At 30.2% G+C, this 19,646-nt stretch overlaps 3 protein-coding genes and 1 pseudogene across 3 annotated transcripts; all 4 read left to right on the forward strand.

The window, feature by feature from the left end:
* The first annotated feature begins 866 nt into the window (after nucleotides 1–866).
* LOC110668352 (xylan glycosyltransferase MUCI21-like) lies at nucleotides 867–3,958 on the forward strand. The gene is made up of 2 exons (XM_021829546.2): nucleotides 867–1,136; nucleotides 2,685–3,958. Exons 1-2 carry the CDS (start codon nucleotides 1,001–1,003, stop codon nucleotides 3,956–3,958), a joined length of 1,410 nt encoding a protein of 469 aa, XP_021685238.2. The 5' UTR covers nucleotides 867–1,000.
* A 2,384-nt stretch (nucleotides 3,959–6,342) lies between these two features.
* Nucleotides 6,343–8,440, forward strand: LOC110668330 (xylan glycosyltransferase MUCI21-like). Its single transcript, XM_021829521.2, has 2 exons — nucleotides 6,343–6,766; nucleotides 7,010–8,440. The coding sequence occupies exons 1-2, from the start codon at nucleotides 6,634–6,636 to the stop codon at nucleotides 7,894–7,896; spliced, it is 1,020 nt and encodes a 339-aa protein (XP_021685213.2). The 5' UTR covers nucleotides 6,343–6,633; the 3' UTR covers nucleotides 7,897–8,440.
* On the forward strand, nucleotides 8,005–10,054 carry LOC110668333 (2-carboxy-D-arabinitol-1-phosphatase-like; annotated as a pseudogene).
* Nucleotides 10,055–17,813: 7,759 nt separating this feature from the next.
* On the forward strand, nucleotides 17,814–19,249 carry LOC110668344 (cationic peroxidase 2). The gene is made up of 3 exons (XM_021829537.2): nucleotides 17,814–18,359; nucleotides 18,444–18,606; nucleotides 18,710–19,249. Exons 1-3 carry the CDS (start codon nucleotides 17,973–17,975, stop codon nucleotides 19,123–19,125), a joined length of 966 nt encoding a protein of 321 aa, XP_021685229.2. The 5' UTR covers nucleotides 17,814–17,972; the 3' UTR covers nucleotides 19,126–19,249.
* The last annotated feature ends 397 nt before the right edge of the window (nucleotides 19,250–19,646 follow it).

Here is a 19,646-nt window from a genome sequence, read left to right on the forward strand (position 1 = left end):
TAAAATTTAATGTCAAACAGCACATACCACTATTAGGATGCAATGGTAGTTGTTAGAACATTTCAAACTTTTTTTTAGATGGCTCCAATTGTGGTAGGTTGAAATTAAAATATAAGTTTTTGAGGGATTATAATTAATATAAAATAGAAATATAGCTGAAAATTGACATAAAATTTAAAAATTATACACACTCTATAAAACAGGACGCCATCATTAGATGAAATTTTAAGAACATATTTTTTAAAGGTTTTGAGGGTCAAAGCCTCTACATGTCACTTCTTAAGTTTATTTTTAAATCGAATTTAATTAAATTTGACGCTTCCTTTTTTGGAAATAATATTCATATTATCGTATTTTTTTTTAATCATATTAATTGTAATTACAATGATAAAAATGGCGGTGTTTTTTTTTTTATCAGAATTAAAATATATTTTTATTTATTTATAATATTTGATGGTGAAATATTTTATTTAAAATAAATAAAATTTTATTATTATTTTTATATTTAATAATATATATAATAATTATTTTTATCAAATATTTTTATTTTAATAATTATATAAATAATTAATCATTAAATATTAATATTTAATAAACTATTAGCAAAACAGTTGAGTGTTTGACCTTAATTAATACATAATATAATTAATGAATATAAAGAAATAGAAAATTCAGTGGGTAGGGGATTTGCAAATTCATTTCAATAGCCATGGTATTTGCTGTCATATTCCCAAATTCCTCCACGTCTCAATTCTACATTCTTCTCAATTCTCCCCTGACCTCACCTCCATAGATCCATACTTCCTCTTATTAGCCTTCACGCCTTACTACCTCCTCTCTCCCTCTCTCTCTCTCTCCAGACCATTTCCAAGTTTCAAGTTGCAGTCAAGAACAGATCAACAGTCTCCTTTCTCTAGTCTGCATATGCTGGATGATCACTGGTCAGAACTGATCTTTTTTTCATTTTCTTCTGTTTCCTGAGGTTTTGATTTCACTAGAAATGATTATGAAGAGGAGGCATTACGAATTCGCAGTCGTCTTCTTGCTCTTTTTGGTGTTCTGCTTCATATTCCAGATCAATTTATCTTTTATTTCTCAATCAAGAAATGTAATTCTTTCATCAAACAATAATCCAGGTATGCCCTAACTTACCATTCATTCCAGATTTTTACTGTTAACATTTGTCACTACCGATTATTAGTTTGTTGAAAATGTTGAGAAGTGTAGCAGTGAAGCATTAAAAATGGAAGTAAATATCCATATATTTAATGGCACTATTAGTAAGATTCATTAAATTCAAAATCCCTTATGCTTCATTTGGAATAAATAATTTAAAAAAAATAATTGAAATATTCACATAATTATGTTTATTTCTATTTCAGTTAAAAAAAATTAAAATTTTTTCATTTTAAATATAAAAATTGACAAAAAAAAATTAATTAAATTGAATTTTTACAAAATTTAAATTTATATAAAGTTTTCTATTAAACTTTTTAGTTGCATGCATTTTTATATGTGAACTTTTCAATTTGATGCTATATTTTTAATTTATTTGCTTTCAATTTGAAATTGAAATCAGAATTTTATAGTCCTAAAAATGAATTATTAAATTCAAAATCCTTTATCATATGAAATTTTTGCTATTGAATCCTTTAGTTGAATTTGTTTCAAATTGAATCCTTTAGTTCAATTTGATGTTATCGATTCATTCTGATTTACTAGTTATTTAATTGCTAAAAAATTTAATTTTTTTCATGATATATGCATATCCAAAAATAAATGTATTTTGTTAAATAGAGTTTAAATATCATGCATTTGAGATATTAATATAAATAAATTTTATTAGACCTTTGTCTCTTTTAGAATTAATTTTATTGTCACAAAGCACTTTTTTTTTTCTACAGAATATTATTTGTGAGATTAGAAAGGGGCAATTTTTAAATAATACTCTGAATAGCACTAAATTGATGAATTTAGGCGTTTAGAAAAATTGAAAATATAGATATATTTGCTATTTGAAAAATCAAAATTTAATTAGAAGGTTCTGCACAGATTTTTCCTGGAAATTATAACGAGCTACATACAAAAGAAAGTTGTTCTATTTTTCATAAATTCGAAGCCCAACCCATTATAATTAAACCGAAGCTTCCTCTAAAAAAGATTCCATAGAGAAATTTGTAATCCAGGGAAGCTACGGGACAAGCTACCAGAAAATTGTGAATATAAAATATTTTAGTATGCCATTTGCCGAGGTCAGTTCAGAATTAAATATATATGGAACTGAATGTCTGCTTGTCCATGGTTCCTGACAAATGCCCCAGCCCCAGTTGGCTTCTTATTCAATGATTGTTAACATGGGATTGATGCCTTTTTTTTTTAACTTCGTTTGCCAACATTGGGTACCTCATTTGTTATAAATTGACGAGACAGCTTATATTGATAGCTACATTGCAACGTTTTCTTATAAGGTCGTTGCGGAAAACTCTCTAATTTAATATGGTCATCAATCAGATAAGACAAAATACAAGTATTGTTCAACAACAATTTGCTTTGTTTTTTTGATGCTTGCCTAATTGATTTAGTTTTAGATTCTCTTCCAATTTTTTTTTTTCTGCAAATTGTCTATGCAATGATGTCTTTTTTCCTGACGTCGGGGACATTTTTGTGGTAATATTTTTTTGCAGGAAAAGAACGTTTCAAGCTAAAGACGGTGTTCGAGCAGAATCCATTACCATCACAGCCGCCACCGTCTTTCTCTTTATCGCCTCAAGCCAGAAAAATTAACTGCGACCGATCCCACAAATCCTATGATCTCTGCACTATCAGCGGCCCAACTGTCTTGGACCCCACCGTCGCCACATTCTATCTTGTGGGCCACCAAGGCCCTACCTCACCACCGTACAGCGTGGAGAAAATCAGGCCTTACCCAAGAAAATGGGAGAGTTTCACGATGAGCGGAATCAGGGAGCTTACTCTCACTTCAAGCCCACCAGGCCCATCATGTGAGGTCCATCACAATGTCCCTGCCTTGGTATTCGCTGCGGGAGGCTACACCGGCAACTTTTTCCATGATTTCAATGATGGAATCATCCCCCTATTCATCACCATTCATTCTGTCTTCTCTGAAAATCAAGAATTCGTCCTTGTCATATCAAAAGCCCGTGATTGGTGGGTGAGGAAGTATGCAGATTTGTTACAAACTTTTAGCAAACACCCTATTATAAACCTTGATAATGATTCCTCCGCCCATTGTTTCACTTCTGCAACTATAGGCCTTGTTTCTCATGGATTTATGACCATTAACCCTAAGTTACTACCAAATTCACAAACTTTAACCCATTTCCGTTCCTTTTTGGATAGAGCCTATGGCCGCCACCGCGGTGAAAACCACGCGACCACAGTCAATTCTTTGAAACGGAGACCTCGACTAGTGTTGATGAGTCGTAGTGGTGGTGTTGGACGTGTGATTTTGAATCAAATCCAAGTAAAAAGGATAGCTGAAAAGATTGGTTTTGATGTTACCATATTTGAACCTACAGCTAATACTCCGTTGTGGCAAGCTTATGCAGTTATTAATTCAAGTCATGCAATGGTTGGGGTACATGGTGCAGCACTTACACACTCGTTGTTTCTTAGGCCAGGATCGGTGTTCATGCAGGTGGTGCCTCTAGGGAACGAATGGGTGGCTGAATATTGTTTTGGAAATTCAGGTAGGGCCATGGGATTAGAGTACATGGAGTATAGGATTGAAGTGGAGGAAAGCAGTTTGGTAGATAAGTATGATAAGAATAGTCTAATGTTAAAGGACCCAATTGCCTTTCAAGGGAAAAAATGGTCAAATGATATTATGAGCATATATTTGAAAGAGCAAAATGTTAGACTGGATTTGGCTCGGTTTAGGGAATATTTGAAGAATGCATATAAGAAAGCTAAGAAGTTTGTGGACAAAGAGGGATAGTGATTAATGAGGGGATCTAAAAATAAAGAGCATTGTATGCAATGAATTGTTTGTATAAATTATCTATATATTATTATTATTATTATTATTATTATATAAAACATGCAGGCTTTTCTAATGATTTTTCATGATATTACCTCATGGTGTTGTTTTATAATTAGTAAATTATTTTCTTTATACATCAAATTTAATTCTTTTTTATTTTTATTTGAATATTATTATTATTGTTATCATAATTTTTATTATTTACATGATTATTTTCATTTACAATTGATGGCCAAAACTCAAGAATTTTATCATTAAATTTGTTATTTAAAAATTAGTATATTATTTTTTTCAATAAAAAATAAAAAAATAATATTTTTTATTTAATATTCATGCATCTCATAATATGCATATATTTCTCATAAATCATTTGTTTGCTTCTTTAGACGTTTCTAGCATATTTCATCAAATGTTATGCACTTTAATTTACAATATTGATGAATAAATTTTAATTAATATTTTAGTGAAATAATTTTAGTGAATCATATTTTAGTGAACTAATTTTGAAGGGATTAACAATTTAATTAAATAAGTATGAGTTAAAATTTTAGAATTTCTTAGATATTATAATTAATGAAAATATATATCAAACAAATTACGAATTGAAAAATATCAAACTTAAATGTAATAAGAGTAATACAACCTAATATAATTAATTTAAATTAAGACGAGACCAGCAAAATTATAATGTATGGTTAATTTTTATAATTATAAAGAAGTTTATTAATATCAAAATGTTTTTACCTGATGTGAAGAATAGATATATTTAATTAATATTTATTTTAATTCTTAATTTTTTGCAAATATCATTTTTAATTTTTTTAAAATTTAATATTTCATTTAATTGAAAAAATTTAAAAATTATATCTTAAAATTAATAAAAAATTAAAATTATATTAAACAATAAAATTATAGATAACGCTTTTTATACTAAAAATAATAATAATAATTATTATTTTTATTATCTTAATTTATATGATTATTTTATTTAACAATTGATTGCTTAAAGTTCAAGAATATTAATTTTGTTATTTAAAAATTATTGTATCACTTTTTTAATCAAAAATAAAAATAATATTATTTTTATCTGATGTTGATATATCTTATAATATGTAGATACTTATTATAAATCATTTTTTGCCTTTTCTAGAAATTCTTAATGTATTTCATCAAATGTTATACATTAATTTGTAAAATTGATAAATAAATCTATAATAATGCCACTTGAAACATATTTTAATGAACAAATTTTGAAGGATTAATAATTTAATAAATAAAATTAAATTAAAATTTCAGGATTTCTTAATTATTATAATTAATAAAAATATTTCCATTTAAAATATGGTTTATATATATATATATATATATAAACAGACTACGAATTTAAAAATATCAAAACTAAAATAATAAGAGTAATAAAATTTAATAGAATTAATTTAATTTAAGATAAGACTATCGAATATGCGGTCAATTTTTATATCATAAAAGCTTTTTTTTTTTTTTAATATCAAAATGGTTTTATCTAATGAGAATATTAGTTATATTTAATCAATATTTATTTTAAATTATAAAATTCTATAAATATTCTTTTTTAATATTTTATTTAATTATAAAAATTTTAAAATTATATATCTTAAAATTAATTAAAAAATTTAAAATTATATTAATAAATAAATATATATCATGCAATACACGAACATTTAGCTAATATATAATAAATAAAGCGTTAATATTCCAATTGAATGAGACCAATTTTTGCATAATTTACGTATATCATATATATTTTTTCAAACTTACAGGTATGACTTTGTCAATGGTAGGTACCATTTTGTTGCCTAATTGAAAATGAAAGAGTAGTTGTTTCACATTTTAAATTTATTAATTTGTTCTAAGGCAGACGTACGGGCTTAGCTTGATTTGGAGTTAGTTTAATTTTGACTAAATTAAAATATAAATGTATTCACATATAATCCTAAAATAAAATATAATTATTTTATCTCAAAAATTATATCTATTAAGCTTTTAAAAGACAAAGAAAAAAAAAAATACAAAGCTGAATTACTCCAAAAGATTACAAGTAAAAGTGTTATTATGAAGCATTTTGTAAGCAATAAAATGAGCTGCTTTATTACATTTTTTATACACAATTTTAATATATTAAACTAAAACTCATTAATTTTATATATATATATTTTTTTTTTGTTGACAGTAATTTCCTTTGATAGTAATCAAAAGTAAAATATTCAATTTAGTACGTTTGTTAGTTTTGTTTGATAGCTGACTTAATAAATTTCAATTTTCAATTAAAGGGAGCACATGATCAATGGTTATCTGTCCGAGTCAATCCACAAGGTTTTTAAAATGGCAGATCCGAAGCCCTTCTCTCCCCTTCCCTTCATCTTCCACTCTCTCTGCAACAAAGAACTATATATAGATAGTTTACCATACAGGCAATGGAGAAGAAGTAGAGCTGCCTCTCTCTCTTTCCCTCCGCAGACTTTGATCTATGAGTAGCTATTCATGACAGGTTTTTTCTTCCAATGGTCACCTCAAGATCTTCAAAACAAGGCCAAGACTCAGAGTTTTCTCCAGTATATGTATACATATAAAGAAAGGGTGGTTAAAGATTGATGGCACTACACAAGAGAAAGGATATTTCAAAAGCAGGGATGTCTGCTTGGTGCATAGTCTGCTCATTGGTTCTGCTTCTACTCCATATCAGCATGTCCTCAATTTCTGTGTTCAATATTAAAACTAGTTCAGGTAAGGTAAATATGCCATGCCCAATCATTACGCAAATAATCTTTTATAACAATCCTAGATCCCCACTAATTAATAACATCAACTTCTTTTTCTTCTCCTTCTCTTTAAACACTGTACAATTAATTAAAATAATTTTGTTAGATTTGAATAATTTCAGATAGTATCCATACATATGCAATTGGTCATCTTGCCTACCATTTTTTTGTCCTTACTTATTTTATTTTATTATTATACTGTTTGCAGAGAAGCCACGTGCAAAATTGAGGACGATTACCAGACAAGGTCCGCAGTTTCGTCTCGGAGGCCAAATCAGCTGCGACCGCAGTCAGTTGCGCTATGATCTCTGCTCGGTCAACGGCTCAACTGTTCTGGACCCCACAACCTCTACTTTCTTTCTCGTAGGCCCTGCCAATCCAAATTCGGTGGAAAAAATCAAACCTTACCCTAGAAAATTCGATGATATCATCATGACCCAAATCAAAGAACTCACTCTCACCTTGAGCCCAACAAGCCCACCATGCGAAATCCAACACAGTGCTCCAGCCCTAGTATTCAGTGTCGGAGGCTATACCGGAAACTTCTTTCACGACTTCAATGACGGAATCATCCCTCTCTTCATCACTGTCAACACCATCTTCCCCGATCAAGATTTCGTCATCGTTATCTCAGAAGCTCCTAGCTGGTGGGTCACCAAGTACGTAGATTTTCTAAACGCGTTCACGACACACCCGATCTTGACACTCAACGACACGACGAGGACCCATTGTTTTCCTTCAGCAGAATTTGGCCTAATCTCGCATGGCTTCATGACGATAAACCAAACCCTAATGCCTAACCAAAGAACGTTCCTGCATTTTAGGGCTCTTCTGGAGAAAGCTTATAGCCAAAACGTTTTGAACCCTCCAACTCCAAGCCTAGAGTCTCGTCCACGGCTCTTGCTTGCGAGCCGCAAGGGAAGCAAAGGACGTGAGATTGTGAATGAGGATGAAGTAATTGAGGCGATGGAAGAAATTGGTTTTGAAGTGATTGTTTTTGCACCCAAGGCTAATACCTCCTTGGTTGAATCTTATGCACTGATCAAATCAAGCCATGCATTGGTTGGGGTGCACGGTGCAGCACTTACACACTAGTTGTTTCTACGTGCAAGGGCAGTGTTTGTGCAGGTGGTTCCAATTGGGATCGAGTGGGCTTCCGATGCTTTTTTTGGGAGGGTAGCAAGAGGGTTGGATTTGGAGTACATGGAGTACAGGATTGGAGTGGAAGAGAGTAGCTTGGTGGAAAAATATGGGAGGGATAGCTTGTTGTTGAAGGATCCTCATGGTATTCAGGTTCAGGGGAAAGGGTGGCCTCCTGAGATCATGAATATATATTTGATGGAGCAAAATGTGAAGCTTGATTTAGGAAGGTTTAGGGAATTCTTGAAGAAACCTTACAGCAAGGCCAAGCAATTCATGGACAGGCACGGTTAAGGGGAGATTTTATTTTATTTTATTTTATTTTCAAATGGTTAAGGGAAGATTGAAATGTTATTGTACTGAACATGTAATCAGATATGCTTTTGATTCGATTTACTTTTTGGTCTTTCATTTTAAATCTTTAATATTTATAGTTGATAAAGAAAACTCATGAAATTAGGCAACCATATCAATAATTTTATAGCGTGTTTGTTTATTATTTTCTTTTTAGTCCTTTTCCTACAGAACATGAGAAGGAGAATGAGATATTATAAGATAAGTTTGAAAATAACTCAAACACCATCAAGTAAACGCTGCAAATTTCAACATTGATGGTCATTAACCTGTGAGAGAATTGTGGGTTCGAGCCAGAAACTGCTGGAATCAAATCCTATCCCATGATAGCAGGTCTATTCTAGTGGTTGCTCACAATGCTGTTAATCAGGCTTTGGTTGCAGCAGCTATTGGATTGGGAACTGAGTACTTCAGGATTTTAGAGCAATTGTGGTGTGAGTATTTCAGCTATTGTATTTCAGTATTATAATAAAATTATAAATTTATTATATTATGTTATTTATTTTGTTATTAAATTAAATATATAATTATTAAATTAATATATTATATCATTTATCATATTATTAAAATAAATATATAATTATTAATCTATTATATTATATCATTTATTTTTTATTGAAATAAGAAAATAATTAAAATTTTTAAAAAATAATTAAATAACTTTAAAAATATATATAAAATAATAAAGTAATTATTGTTGTTGATAAAGAAAAATTTTAAAATTAATTTTAAATTTTTAGACATAAATAAATATTTTATATTTTATGTTGTTAATAAAAAATATTTTAATAAAGTTGAAATACATTCATTAAGATAATAAAATTATAAATAAAAAAAAATAATATTAATTTTCAAGTTAAATGAGAAAAAGGTAGTATAATTAAAATAAAATTTAAACAAATAGAGCTGATACAATCTGTGGTTGGTGATAGCATATCAGTTATCTATCAGCTATTAACTTTATTTTTTTAAAGTTATTAAAAATTATGTTTCACCTGTTTGTATATTTATCAGCTATTAGCCATGATCCAAACGCCCTCTTAATCATTTAAATCAGACACCGAGTTCACCTGTTGCTGCCGGAAGTTCTGGGGTAAGAAAAACCGGTAGGCGGATCATACTTGTTTGCATGGAACCTTACAGGGTGATCTAGAGGCTCGTTTTCCTAATTCTGGGGATCAGCCAAATGAATCTGCTAGGAATTATACTGTCTCAGAAAATTGCAGAACTTCTTCTTGATCTTGAAGTAAACACTAAGTATAGTCAGCAGCCCTAAGAATGCTTGTTTTGAGACGGCCATGGCATCTCCAGAGTGCAAGAAGCGGAAGATTGTCTGGGTCTTGATTGTGTGCCCCGGTATGTAGAAATGAAACAAATAAGAATGAGACGTGTCTGGGTGCTGATTGTGTGCCACGTTATGTAGAAATGAAACAAATGAGGATGAGACACTTTTATCTCTCTGGGATCTGTCTGGGAAAGCCTGGAAATCTTTGTTGAATGAGTTATCCGATGAATCTGAGCCAGAAAAGATTGTGGTCACAGTTGGTCATCCTGCAATGCACATGGCACTGATGGATAGCGCACTGCATGAATCTGACCAAGGGCTGGATGTGGATGGGATCATTTCATGTTGATGCCTTAGACTTCCCTGATGGAGCTACCGAAAAGAGGTGTCATCCAGCTCATAAATTACAATGCTTTCTTGGGAAGATGGTCTATACCCATCACAAGGTCAACAGTAGATGATGAAGAGTTTTAATAGTGAACATTAACATTAACTTGAAATTGATAATTAAGCATTAAATTACAGGAATCCTCGAACAGGCAGTGATCATAATGTACAGTATTTAAGTGCTCAATGATATATATATATTTGGGTCTATAAAAAAAAAAATTGATTATCCTTAATTTATATATCTGATTTCGATTGAAAATTAAATAGAAAATTTATTTCTTATATAACAGCATATCATATATTTAATTAATAAAAATACTAAAAAACATAACATAAATTCTTTATTTCTATATATAAAAGTTAAGATGTATCTAATATAATAATATTCGTAGATGATATATAAATTTCTCACTTGGATTTTCTATATATAAAGGCACTACTATAGTTCGCAGATTATGATATTTTCAGATTCTAATTTTATTTTGACATCAAGAAATTATGTATGTATTTATTTTCTTTATATAACGGAAAAAACAATACCAAATAGCAAACAAACAAAACTAGTTATGAGGGAATTGCATCCCCATAATCAGCAGCAATCTAATCTAAAACACTACTAGATGGACTCCAAATCAATAGAATTGCCAAAATGAGAAAGAGCTTCTGCAGCAAAATTCTTTCCCTAAACCTATGGTTAACTTAATTTGCAGTCCCAGTCTCTCAACACTAGCATACTACAATCCATAATACCAAAATCTATAAAATGAATAGTAAGGAGGGAGTCAGAATCTAACAAAACCTATCGATGACCCTTATATCCCATACCGCTAAAAGTACCTGTCGGATAGCAAATAATTCAGCCACAGTTAAAAGAGAAGCCATGAACCATGATCCGTAAAATCAGACCACTCCCACTGGCTAAACTAGTATCACTTTGAAAACTGCCGTTCATATTGACCTTAACCTAGCCATTTGGTGTAGTCTTCCAACCATGTTGCGAACCTCTGGCAAGGACTATAGAATTAGGACCGGTTGCATTAAGAAATACACTGCAGCTTGATAAACACTTCCCACAACATTGCAACAACCCTCGAAAATACCACACATACTGATGCTGCCTCCTATTTAGGCACAAAATGAGTATGATTGGATCTGAATAGCCTGAAACCACATAGAAGGAGTGGTTGGTGGCCTAATGGCAACCACTCTAACACTCAAGTTAAACAGAGTTTGCAAGGCAATGTAACAGAGAAAATATGATAATGTATGTAAAAACTTACCTGAGTAGGCGCACATAGAAGATATTATGGCATGACTCTTGGAATTTCATTGGTTAATGCCAAGTGGTGTGTTGCCATATACAACAGAACTGTAGCATGTTAGCGTGATTCTCATCTATGATCTCGCTTACCATTTTTAATGGCTTTTGTCTTATCCACGCCATACCAAGTTCGTCCTTACCAATCCGAGCTCTACCTTATCAACATGGCCAAATGATCCTGCCGATCTCTTAGTGTTCAACGTTGGTAGCTCTAGGTTGATATCAGATCGACAACGTTAGGCTTGTCTTTTGTCTGGATCTGATATCTATTAGGTTGGACTAAGTGAGTCTAGCCCAATGGAGATAAGTCAAAGTTTGAAGTGAACTTCATCATTAGTCCCCCCCTAATCTGAATTTTTAGTTTCAGTCATAATAACGATTGTGTGCCTTGATAGTTGTATTGTCACATTTTGAACACTTATGAGGGCATTGATGACATTAGCAGCTGTACCTCGGAAATGCAACACGTCATGTCCTACCTTTTCCTGTACGAGGCATTTTAGTAGTTCATTTCAAATTTTGGATATTAAATGCTAGGTCCATATACAGGGTCCATTAAGACAGAGGTTGGTACTGTTATAGGAAAAACCATTCGCCATTCCATTAGAAGAATTCACCAAAATAGCAACAATTTTTATTAAGGGATATGAATCCGTTTCTAATTATTAACGGATTTTAAATTCATTGTTAATTTGTAAAAAAAAATTGAGTCTTTAAATTATCAACAGATTAACCAATAGATTTTATAAATCATTGATAATTTATAAGATAAAAAAATTAAGTATTTAAATTATCAACATAATTGAAATTCACTGATAATTTATAATCCATTACCGTTGGTAATTTATAATTCCTTAGTAATTTGTGAAACAAAAAAAATTAAATGTTTAAATTATCAATGGATTTCAAATTTATTAGTAATTTAGTAACAGATTATAAAACCGATTGATAATGTGTGAGATAAGAAAAAAATTGGTACATAATTTGTGAGATAAAAACTTGATTGGTGTTTAAATTATATATATAAAAAATATCAAATAAGTCTTTGTACTATCAGTTGATGGTCAAATAAATCAAAAATTAAGTTTAGAGTCAAATAATTATATAACTTTTTAATCAAGGCCAAATAGATCCAATTTTTTGTCCAAAAAATTAAAATATTATTTTTTTTTAATTTTTAATAATAATATCTTAAAAAGAATATTTTAATATTAAATAATTTTTGTTCATCACGCTTTTTAATTTTTTCGTTAACTTTATTTTAATTAAGAATAATAATAATAATTCTTATTATTTGAAATTTAAAAAAATAATATTTTATAAAATGAAAATTTATTTGGCCTTAATTAGAAAATTTAATAATTATTTGACTTAAAAACTAATTTTGGATTTATTTGGCCCTCCATTAAAAGTGCATATGCTTATTTAGTCTTTTTTTTCTTTAAATTATCAATGAATTTTGAATTTTATTAGTGATTAACCAGCAAATTTTAAAATCCATTGATAAATTTTAAAGGAGAAAATAACATAATTTTTTTTAATTATAAACATATATGTATTTCAAATTTCGTTGATATAACTATTGGAGGGGAAATAGGTTTTTTTTTTTTTTTTTTTTTTAAATAATTCATTGCTAAATCGCGCATGTATACCTACAACAACATATTTCTTTTTCTCATTCATTTATTTAATCATTTTCTCTTCTTTCATTTCAATTTTTCTTCTCTTATTTTCTTATTTTTCTCTCATTTTCTTTCATTTTTTTCTTTTTCTCATCTTTTTTTTTTCTAATCTTATTTTCTTTTATTTTCTGTTACCGTTTCTTCTATTTTCTCTCACTTTCTTCTCTCTTTTATTTATTTATTTTTTTTTTCACTTTTCTATCATTTTCTTCGCTTTTTTTTTCTTCTCCTTCATAATTTTTACCTTATATTTTTCATTTTTATTAATATAAATAATTTTCTTTCACTTTATTTTCTCATCTTTATTTTTTTTCCTTTATCAAATACACTTTTTTTCCTCTCATTATAATATATTTACAATAATTATTAATGATAAAATAAAAACATATTTATAATAATAATATAATTTGAAAAAATTAATATCAAAATTAATAATAAAATTTATTACTTAAATTGAAAATAATTTTTTTTCTTTTAATTACCAATTAATTTACTAACAGATTTCAAATCGATTTGTAAATTTACCAAAAAATTGTAATATTTAATAATTTTTTTTAATTTTTAACTTAATTTACTAATGGATTAGTGTATCCGTTGTTAAAAACATTTACTAATTAAAGAGTTCATTACAATCACCTTCATCCATCGGCAAACCGTTAGTTATTTCAATTATTAACAGATTTTATAGGATTAACGATGAAAAATTCACTAGTAATCTAAAAATTATTGTAGTGTTCCAACCTTTGAAAATACCAGGAGTGCTGCCCTGGGCAATTCTAGTGAAGCTATTGATGAACATCTCTCATAGAAAAATGGTCCAAAGAAGAACATGAAATAAGAGTTGACCATAATGGTCTAACAAAAGGGCAGTCTCATAAAGTATGAATGTAATACTCGTTATTTTTTGATGTCGAAATATCTGTTCTTAACGAAATATTCTAATGAAGACTGAGACTTCACTGACAAGAGAGTGATGGTAAGATGTGAAAATATATTCAGGTATGTGTATTTAAAATGTTCAAAATATATTTAAAAATGAAAAATATTTTAAGAGTTTTGTTCTTTAAAAGTTTTAAAGAAGTATTTTGAACAGAAGAAACTTTGGCAGCCGAAAGACAGATTTTCGACTGTCGAAGTCCTTTTTTAGTTCAAATGCCCATTTGGGCAAAGCCGACTTTGGCAACTGAACTTTCTACAGCCGAAAGTCCCTTAACAAAGAGGGTATAAAAGGAAACTCAATTCATTTCCTGCTCAAAACACTTGGATTTTCTTTATTTCCTCACTCTCTCAACTTTGGGGCATACAAGGAGCTCTTTGAAGAGATTCTTTTGAGTTTTTGGAGATTTAGAGGTGAATTCTTCCATTTAGAAGTGTGGAAGAGTAGATTTAATTTTTAAAGTTTTGGTTCTCCTGCCTCTAAGCTCCAAGAAAAGAGATAACCTTCTTTTTTTCTTGATCTAATCAATCGATTTAAGAGAATTGATGAAGAATTAGGTTTTTAAAGCTTTAATTTCATGAAAAGTTGTTTTAAGTTAAGTTTTTGAAAGTTTATGCTATGTTAGATTGGGGGAAAACCTAATATTTAAGTTTGATAAATGTATGTGAGTTTTAAGCATATTTTCTAGTTGTTCTAGGCTCTAGAGACATAAAGTATTTTGGAACTTTGAAATGAGTTTGGGTGTTAATAGGAAAAGGGATCTGCAGGTTTTTGACTTTAGAATTCTAAAAACTCCCAGGTTTGGCTACTGAAAGCCAGAGGCTCGGCAGCCAAAGCTTGCATTTTCTTAGAAAATCTGAAAATTTTCCAAGTTCGGCAGCCGAAGTCCTAAACTTTGATAGTTGCAGTGGCTCCTGCCCAAAATGGGTACCTAACGTTTTAAGGTTTGGCAGTTAAAACCCAAGACTTCAGCAGTCGAACTTGGTTTCGACTTATTTTCTCATTTAATTTTAAGGTTTTAAAACCTAATTTCATGGTTTCTAAGGGCCTAGAATATGATGTTTATGTTATATACAGAATTTGAGAGCTTTGTATAACACTCTAGGGACCGATTTTATAGGATCGGACTTGAGAGACTCAAAAGGGTAAGGATCAAAGGATAGCTCCCGTTCAAGTAAGGAGGTTGATAGGCTACAAGAAGTGAGTAACTCTAACCTTAACAAAATGAAAACTATTTACAGGTAATTAATGAGTATCCTCATGTATCACGTCATATTTATTTAGGATATATATATCTAGAATACGAAAATGTTACATAATTGCATAAATTACTGTTAGTGAATTGATGGATATTGGATGACCCATTACTCCCCCCATGTTATGTTTATGTAATGTTACATATATTATGGATCCATAAGTAAATCCTAAAGGGAGATCTTAATATTGTCCTTCAAGGGAGATCTAATAGTTGCCCCTAGGTACATGACACAGGTCATGTTTAAAAGGAAAGTTTGGGGAGTTATTAGAGATAATGTCCATCTTATGTGAAATGTTTGTGATGTGAAAATCCATACAAATGATGCATTGCACGTGTATGAATGAATGACATAATTAATGATGGTTAGTTTACTCACTAAACTTGTGTAAACTTACCCCATTCTCCTAACTCCCAGGTGCAGGATTGTAGGACTAGAAGAGCTCTTTGAAGAGAAAGTATCAAGGGTAGTCTTAGCCCTTTTTTATGTATGATGTATGGGTAGATGGACATTTAATTTATGAATAGACAGTATTGTGCTGATAATTAATTGTTTAAGTATAAGGATGTATATGTTGTATTAACCCTTTTGAGGGTATGCATGATGAACCATTACACTTTAGATCTTATGTATATTAAGGATCAAATTGTGAACTATTTTTATATTAAGAATGTCTATGTATAAATGAAAAGACCAAGGTGTAATGGTTTGATGTACGTTAAGGTGGTAAGATGTAGGAATGTATGTATGTTCCACAAGTTTTAGGCTTGCTACAAATTCCGGCAGCCTTAAGCTGATCCGATCCCTAGCACTGGTAATGACACCTGGTTTGGATCGTTACAATGAATAATAGATTCAGGAGAAGAATTACATTGTTGACATATGCTAGAATTACACGTATACTATTCACCTGGGCAAGATTAGTGAGCAAACGAATATAAATTTGGTTTACTATAGCATTATATTACACACAATATATATTATAAATTTGATTTAATATGGTTTAATTTCTATTTTTTATATTATATATTATTTTAAGATTTTTTTTTCTACTTGCTTCAACTCTAGAGAATTAAGAACGGTAAATAATTCTATTAATAGACTCAATTAAAATATCATGTTAAATTAATTAATGATATATATATAAACTTTATTTATGATATAATAATTCATTTTTTATTAAGAATAATAAAAAAACTTTATATTTAAATTATAAATATGGCTCTATTAGGGTCATAAAGTTTGGGATTAAATATATTTTTAATTTTATAACTATATTTTATATAACTTAATTAATTATGTCATAATTTAATAAAATAACTATTAATATATTACTTTATATAATAATTATAAAAAAATTAATATACTTAATACAATAAAACATAAATGATATAAATATCAACATAATGCATTAATTTAATGAGTTTGTAAATTAGTTAATAAATAAGCTTATTTTATGAGCCATCTCATAAATATGTTCATATCATGAGCTTATAAAATAAATCAATTCATGAGTCTTAACAAATCAAATATTAATGAAATTTGAGTACAATTTATTAAATGAGATTAAAAATTAAGCTTTAACTCAGCTTGTTAAGAAAATGTGTTAGACTGCTTTTATCTAACTGAATTTAAGCAACTCACAAGTATCTTAACTCATTTTTTTTACTAAGACCTGATCTATCATGGATTCAAGATACAAATATGTAATATCTATATATTTAATAGGTAGATCCGATTATATATCTTATGTTGTGAGTTCATGGTAGATTGAGAAGCTATGAACAAAATTGGTTGTCCAAGACATTTCTACGAGAATCAATAGCGATATAAACACATTGATTTTTTTTTCCTTTCTCTTGAAGGTTAAGCTCCTTAGCATAACTTAACTTCCTTTAATTAAAAAGGATTCTTAAATAGAGAGCCCTCTTCAAATTTGTTCTCAATATATATTGTGCGTACCTAGGGTGCATTTCTTTTCCATTTATTCCACCATGTCATTCTTGTGAATTAATTACACATAGAGATCCCTCTTATTCATTTCACATGGAAGAATTAATTACACATAGAGATGAATTGACCAAAACTTGGAAAGGAACAAGCTTGCGACCTTCATTTTTTGTGCAATTAAATATGATAAATTGAAAGGCATGCAATAATAATTACGTCTCTAAACTAAAATACCCAAGGTTCATTCGAATTAATTAAACTTGATGATTTATAAAGTTTCCTAATAATGAATGTTTGACTCCATAACAAGGTAAACGCACATTCTCTTGGATGCTCGGTGCAGAAGTAGGTAGAAGCGCGTTCTAGCACTATGGCCATATATGCATGGCCCTGGGTCTAGGGTCAGTTTCCCAGTTTGCTGGCATTCCCGTCCAAAATCCTATTTCTCTCATAGCATTGGACAAAAAAAGCAATGGGAAACCACAGAAAAATAATTAATACTATTCCACAAGGGGTTCAAAGCATTACATAATGACAAAGACTTAATATTCTTCACGTAATCATACAGGATCATGCAATCCCCAATTTATAACAATACAAACGTTAAGGGCAGCTGCCATATTATATTGCTTCCCAACTCATCCTCCATATATCAGTTCTAGTGGAAGAGCCCAAGCTGCCTTTGCTTACTTCCTTTCTTTTGACTTTAGATGCCTATATATACTTCACTTCTCTTGCACAATTAACATCACCACCAAAACAGAATCCAATATCTTGTAGTTTCTAGCCCAGTATATAGATCAAGTTTTTTTTATCCTTTACGATCACTATTGATTGTTTGCTGCCACCTACTTCAATGTTGAGACGCACTATGTTAATATGCCTCTTGGTTGCCATGCTTGCGACTTTGGTGCAAGGTCAAGGCACTCGCGTTGGATTCTATTCTAGGACTTGTCCTAGAGCTGAATCCATTGTAAGCTCAACAGTTGCAACACATTTTAAATCTAACCCTGCAATTGCTCCTGGTTTGCTAAGGATGCATTTCCATGATTGCTTTGTCCGAGGATGCGATGCTTCTATCCTCATTAATGGCTCCAACACTGAGAAAACTGCCCTACCAAATCTTGGGTTGAAAGGCTATGAAGTTATTGACGATGCCAAGACTCAGCTTGAAGCTGCATGTCCTGGACTTGTTTCTTGCGCTGATATTCTTGCACTTGCAGCCCGTGACTCTGTTGTTCTGGTAATTATCACATATAATGAAGAGATAATTAAGTAAATTACTTCAAACTGTTGCTAATCGTTAGCTTCTTTAAATTTCATGCAGACTGGTGGAAGAAGTTGGCAGGTGCCTACTGGACGTAGAGACGGCCGGGTGTCATCGGCATCTGACACTGCTAATTTGCCTGGCTTCACAGACTCCATTGATGCACAAAAGCAAAAGTTCGCTGCAAAGGGTCTTAATGCACAGGATCTTGTCACACTAGTTGGTAAGTGTAAAAACCCAATCTAAAATTACACATTTTGATTAGTCTTAAAACATAAAATTCAATGATAATTAACTTCCATATCCATGGTTTTTTGTTGATATAGGAGGACATACAATAGGGACTACAGCTTGCCAGTTCTTTAATTACAGATTATATAATACAACTGGGAATGGATCTGATCCTACCATCAGCGCTTTATTCCTTCCCCAATTACAAGCACTGTGTCCACAGAACGGTGACAGGACAAAGCGAGTTGCACTGGATACAGATAGTGAAAACAAGTTTGATGCATCTTTCTTCGGCAACCTGAGAAATGGGCGAGGAATTCTTGAGTCTGATCAGAAATTATGGACTGATACTTCCACCAGAACCTTTGTTCAACGTTTCTTGGGTGTTAGAGGCTTGGCTGCATTGAACTTCAATGTTGAGTTTGGAAAGTCCATGGTGAAGATGAGTAACATTGGAGTAAAGACAGGCTCTGATAGTGAAATTAGGAAAATATGTTCTGCAATAAATTGATGACAATATGATTTTGTAGTCGTACTGTTATAATTTGTCACCTAAGAAAAACAAAATGTGATTTTGTATTGTGATTGGAATGTATAGCGTAAGCTGATAATAAAGTGATAATATTCCAAGCAAATTGCTTCATATCCTACTAAATTTTCCATTTATTTTTTTATCACATTCTTCTTGGATTGAGATGCTTTCTAATTAACACAAATTAAAGGAACATTATAACCTGTAGGCTTCTTTTAGAATAAATCATTTATAAGAAAAAAATTCAATTAAATTCTCACACAATCATATTTGATTTTTAGTTTTTTTAAATAATTTTTTTAAATTAAAAAGAATTAAATTTCTTCATTCTAAATATGATTGACAAAATCAATTTAATTGAATTATTGTAAAATACTAATTTTTGAGATAAGAGATTATGATCAAACAAATTCAATGATTAAATTTGAAATTGATAAAAAATTTAAGATTAATTTTTAATAAAATCTCCACTGCTTCATGATCATCATAAATCTTTCAAA

Source organism: Hevea brasiliensis, chromosome 2 (assembly GCF_030052815.1).
Source record: "Hevea brasiliensis isolate MT/VB/25A 57/8 chromosome 2, ASM3005281v1, whole genome shotgun sequence".
NCBI classification, from domain to species: Eukaryota; Viridiplantae; Streptophyta; class Magnoliopsida; order Malpighiales; family Euphorbiaceae; genus Hevea; species Hevea brasiliensis.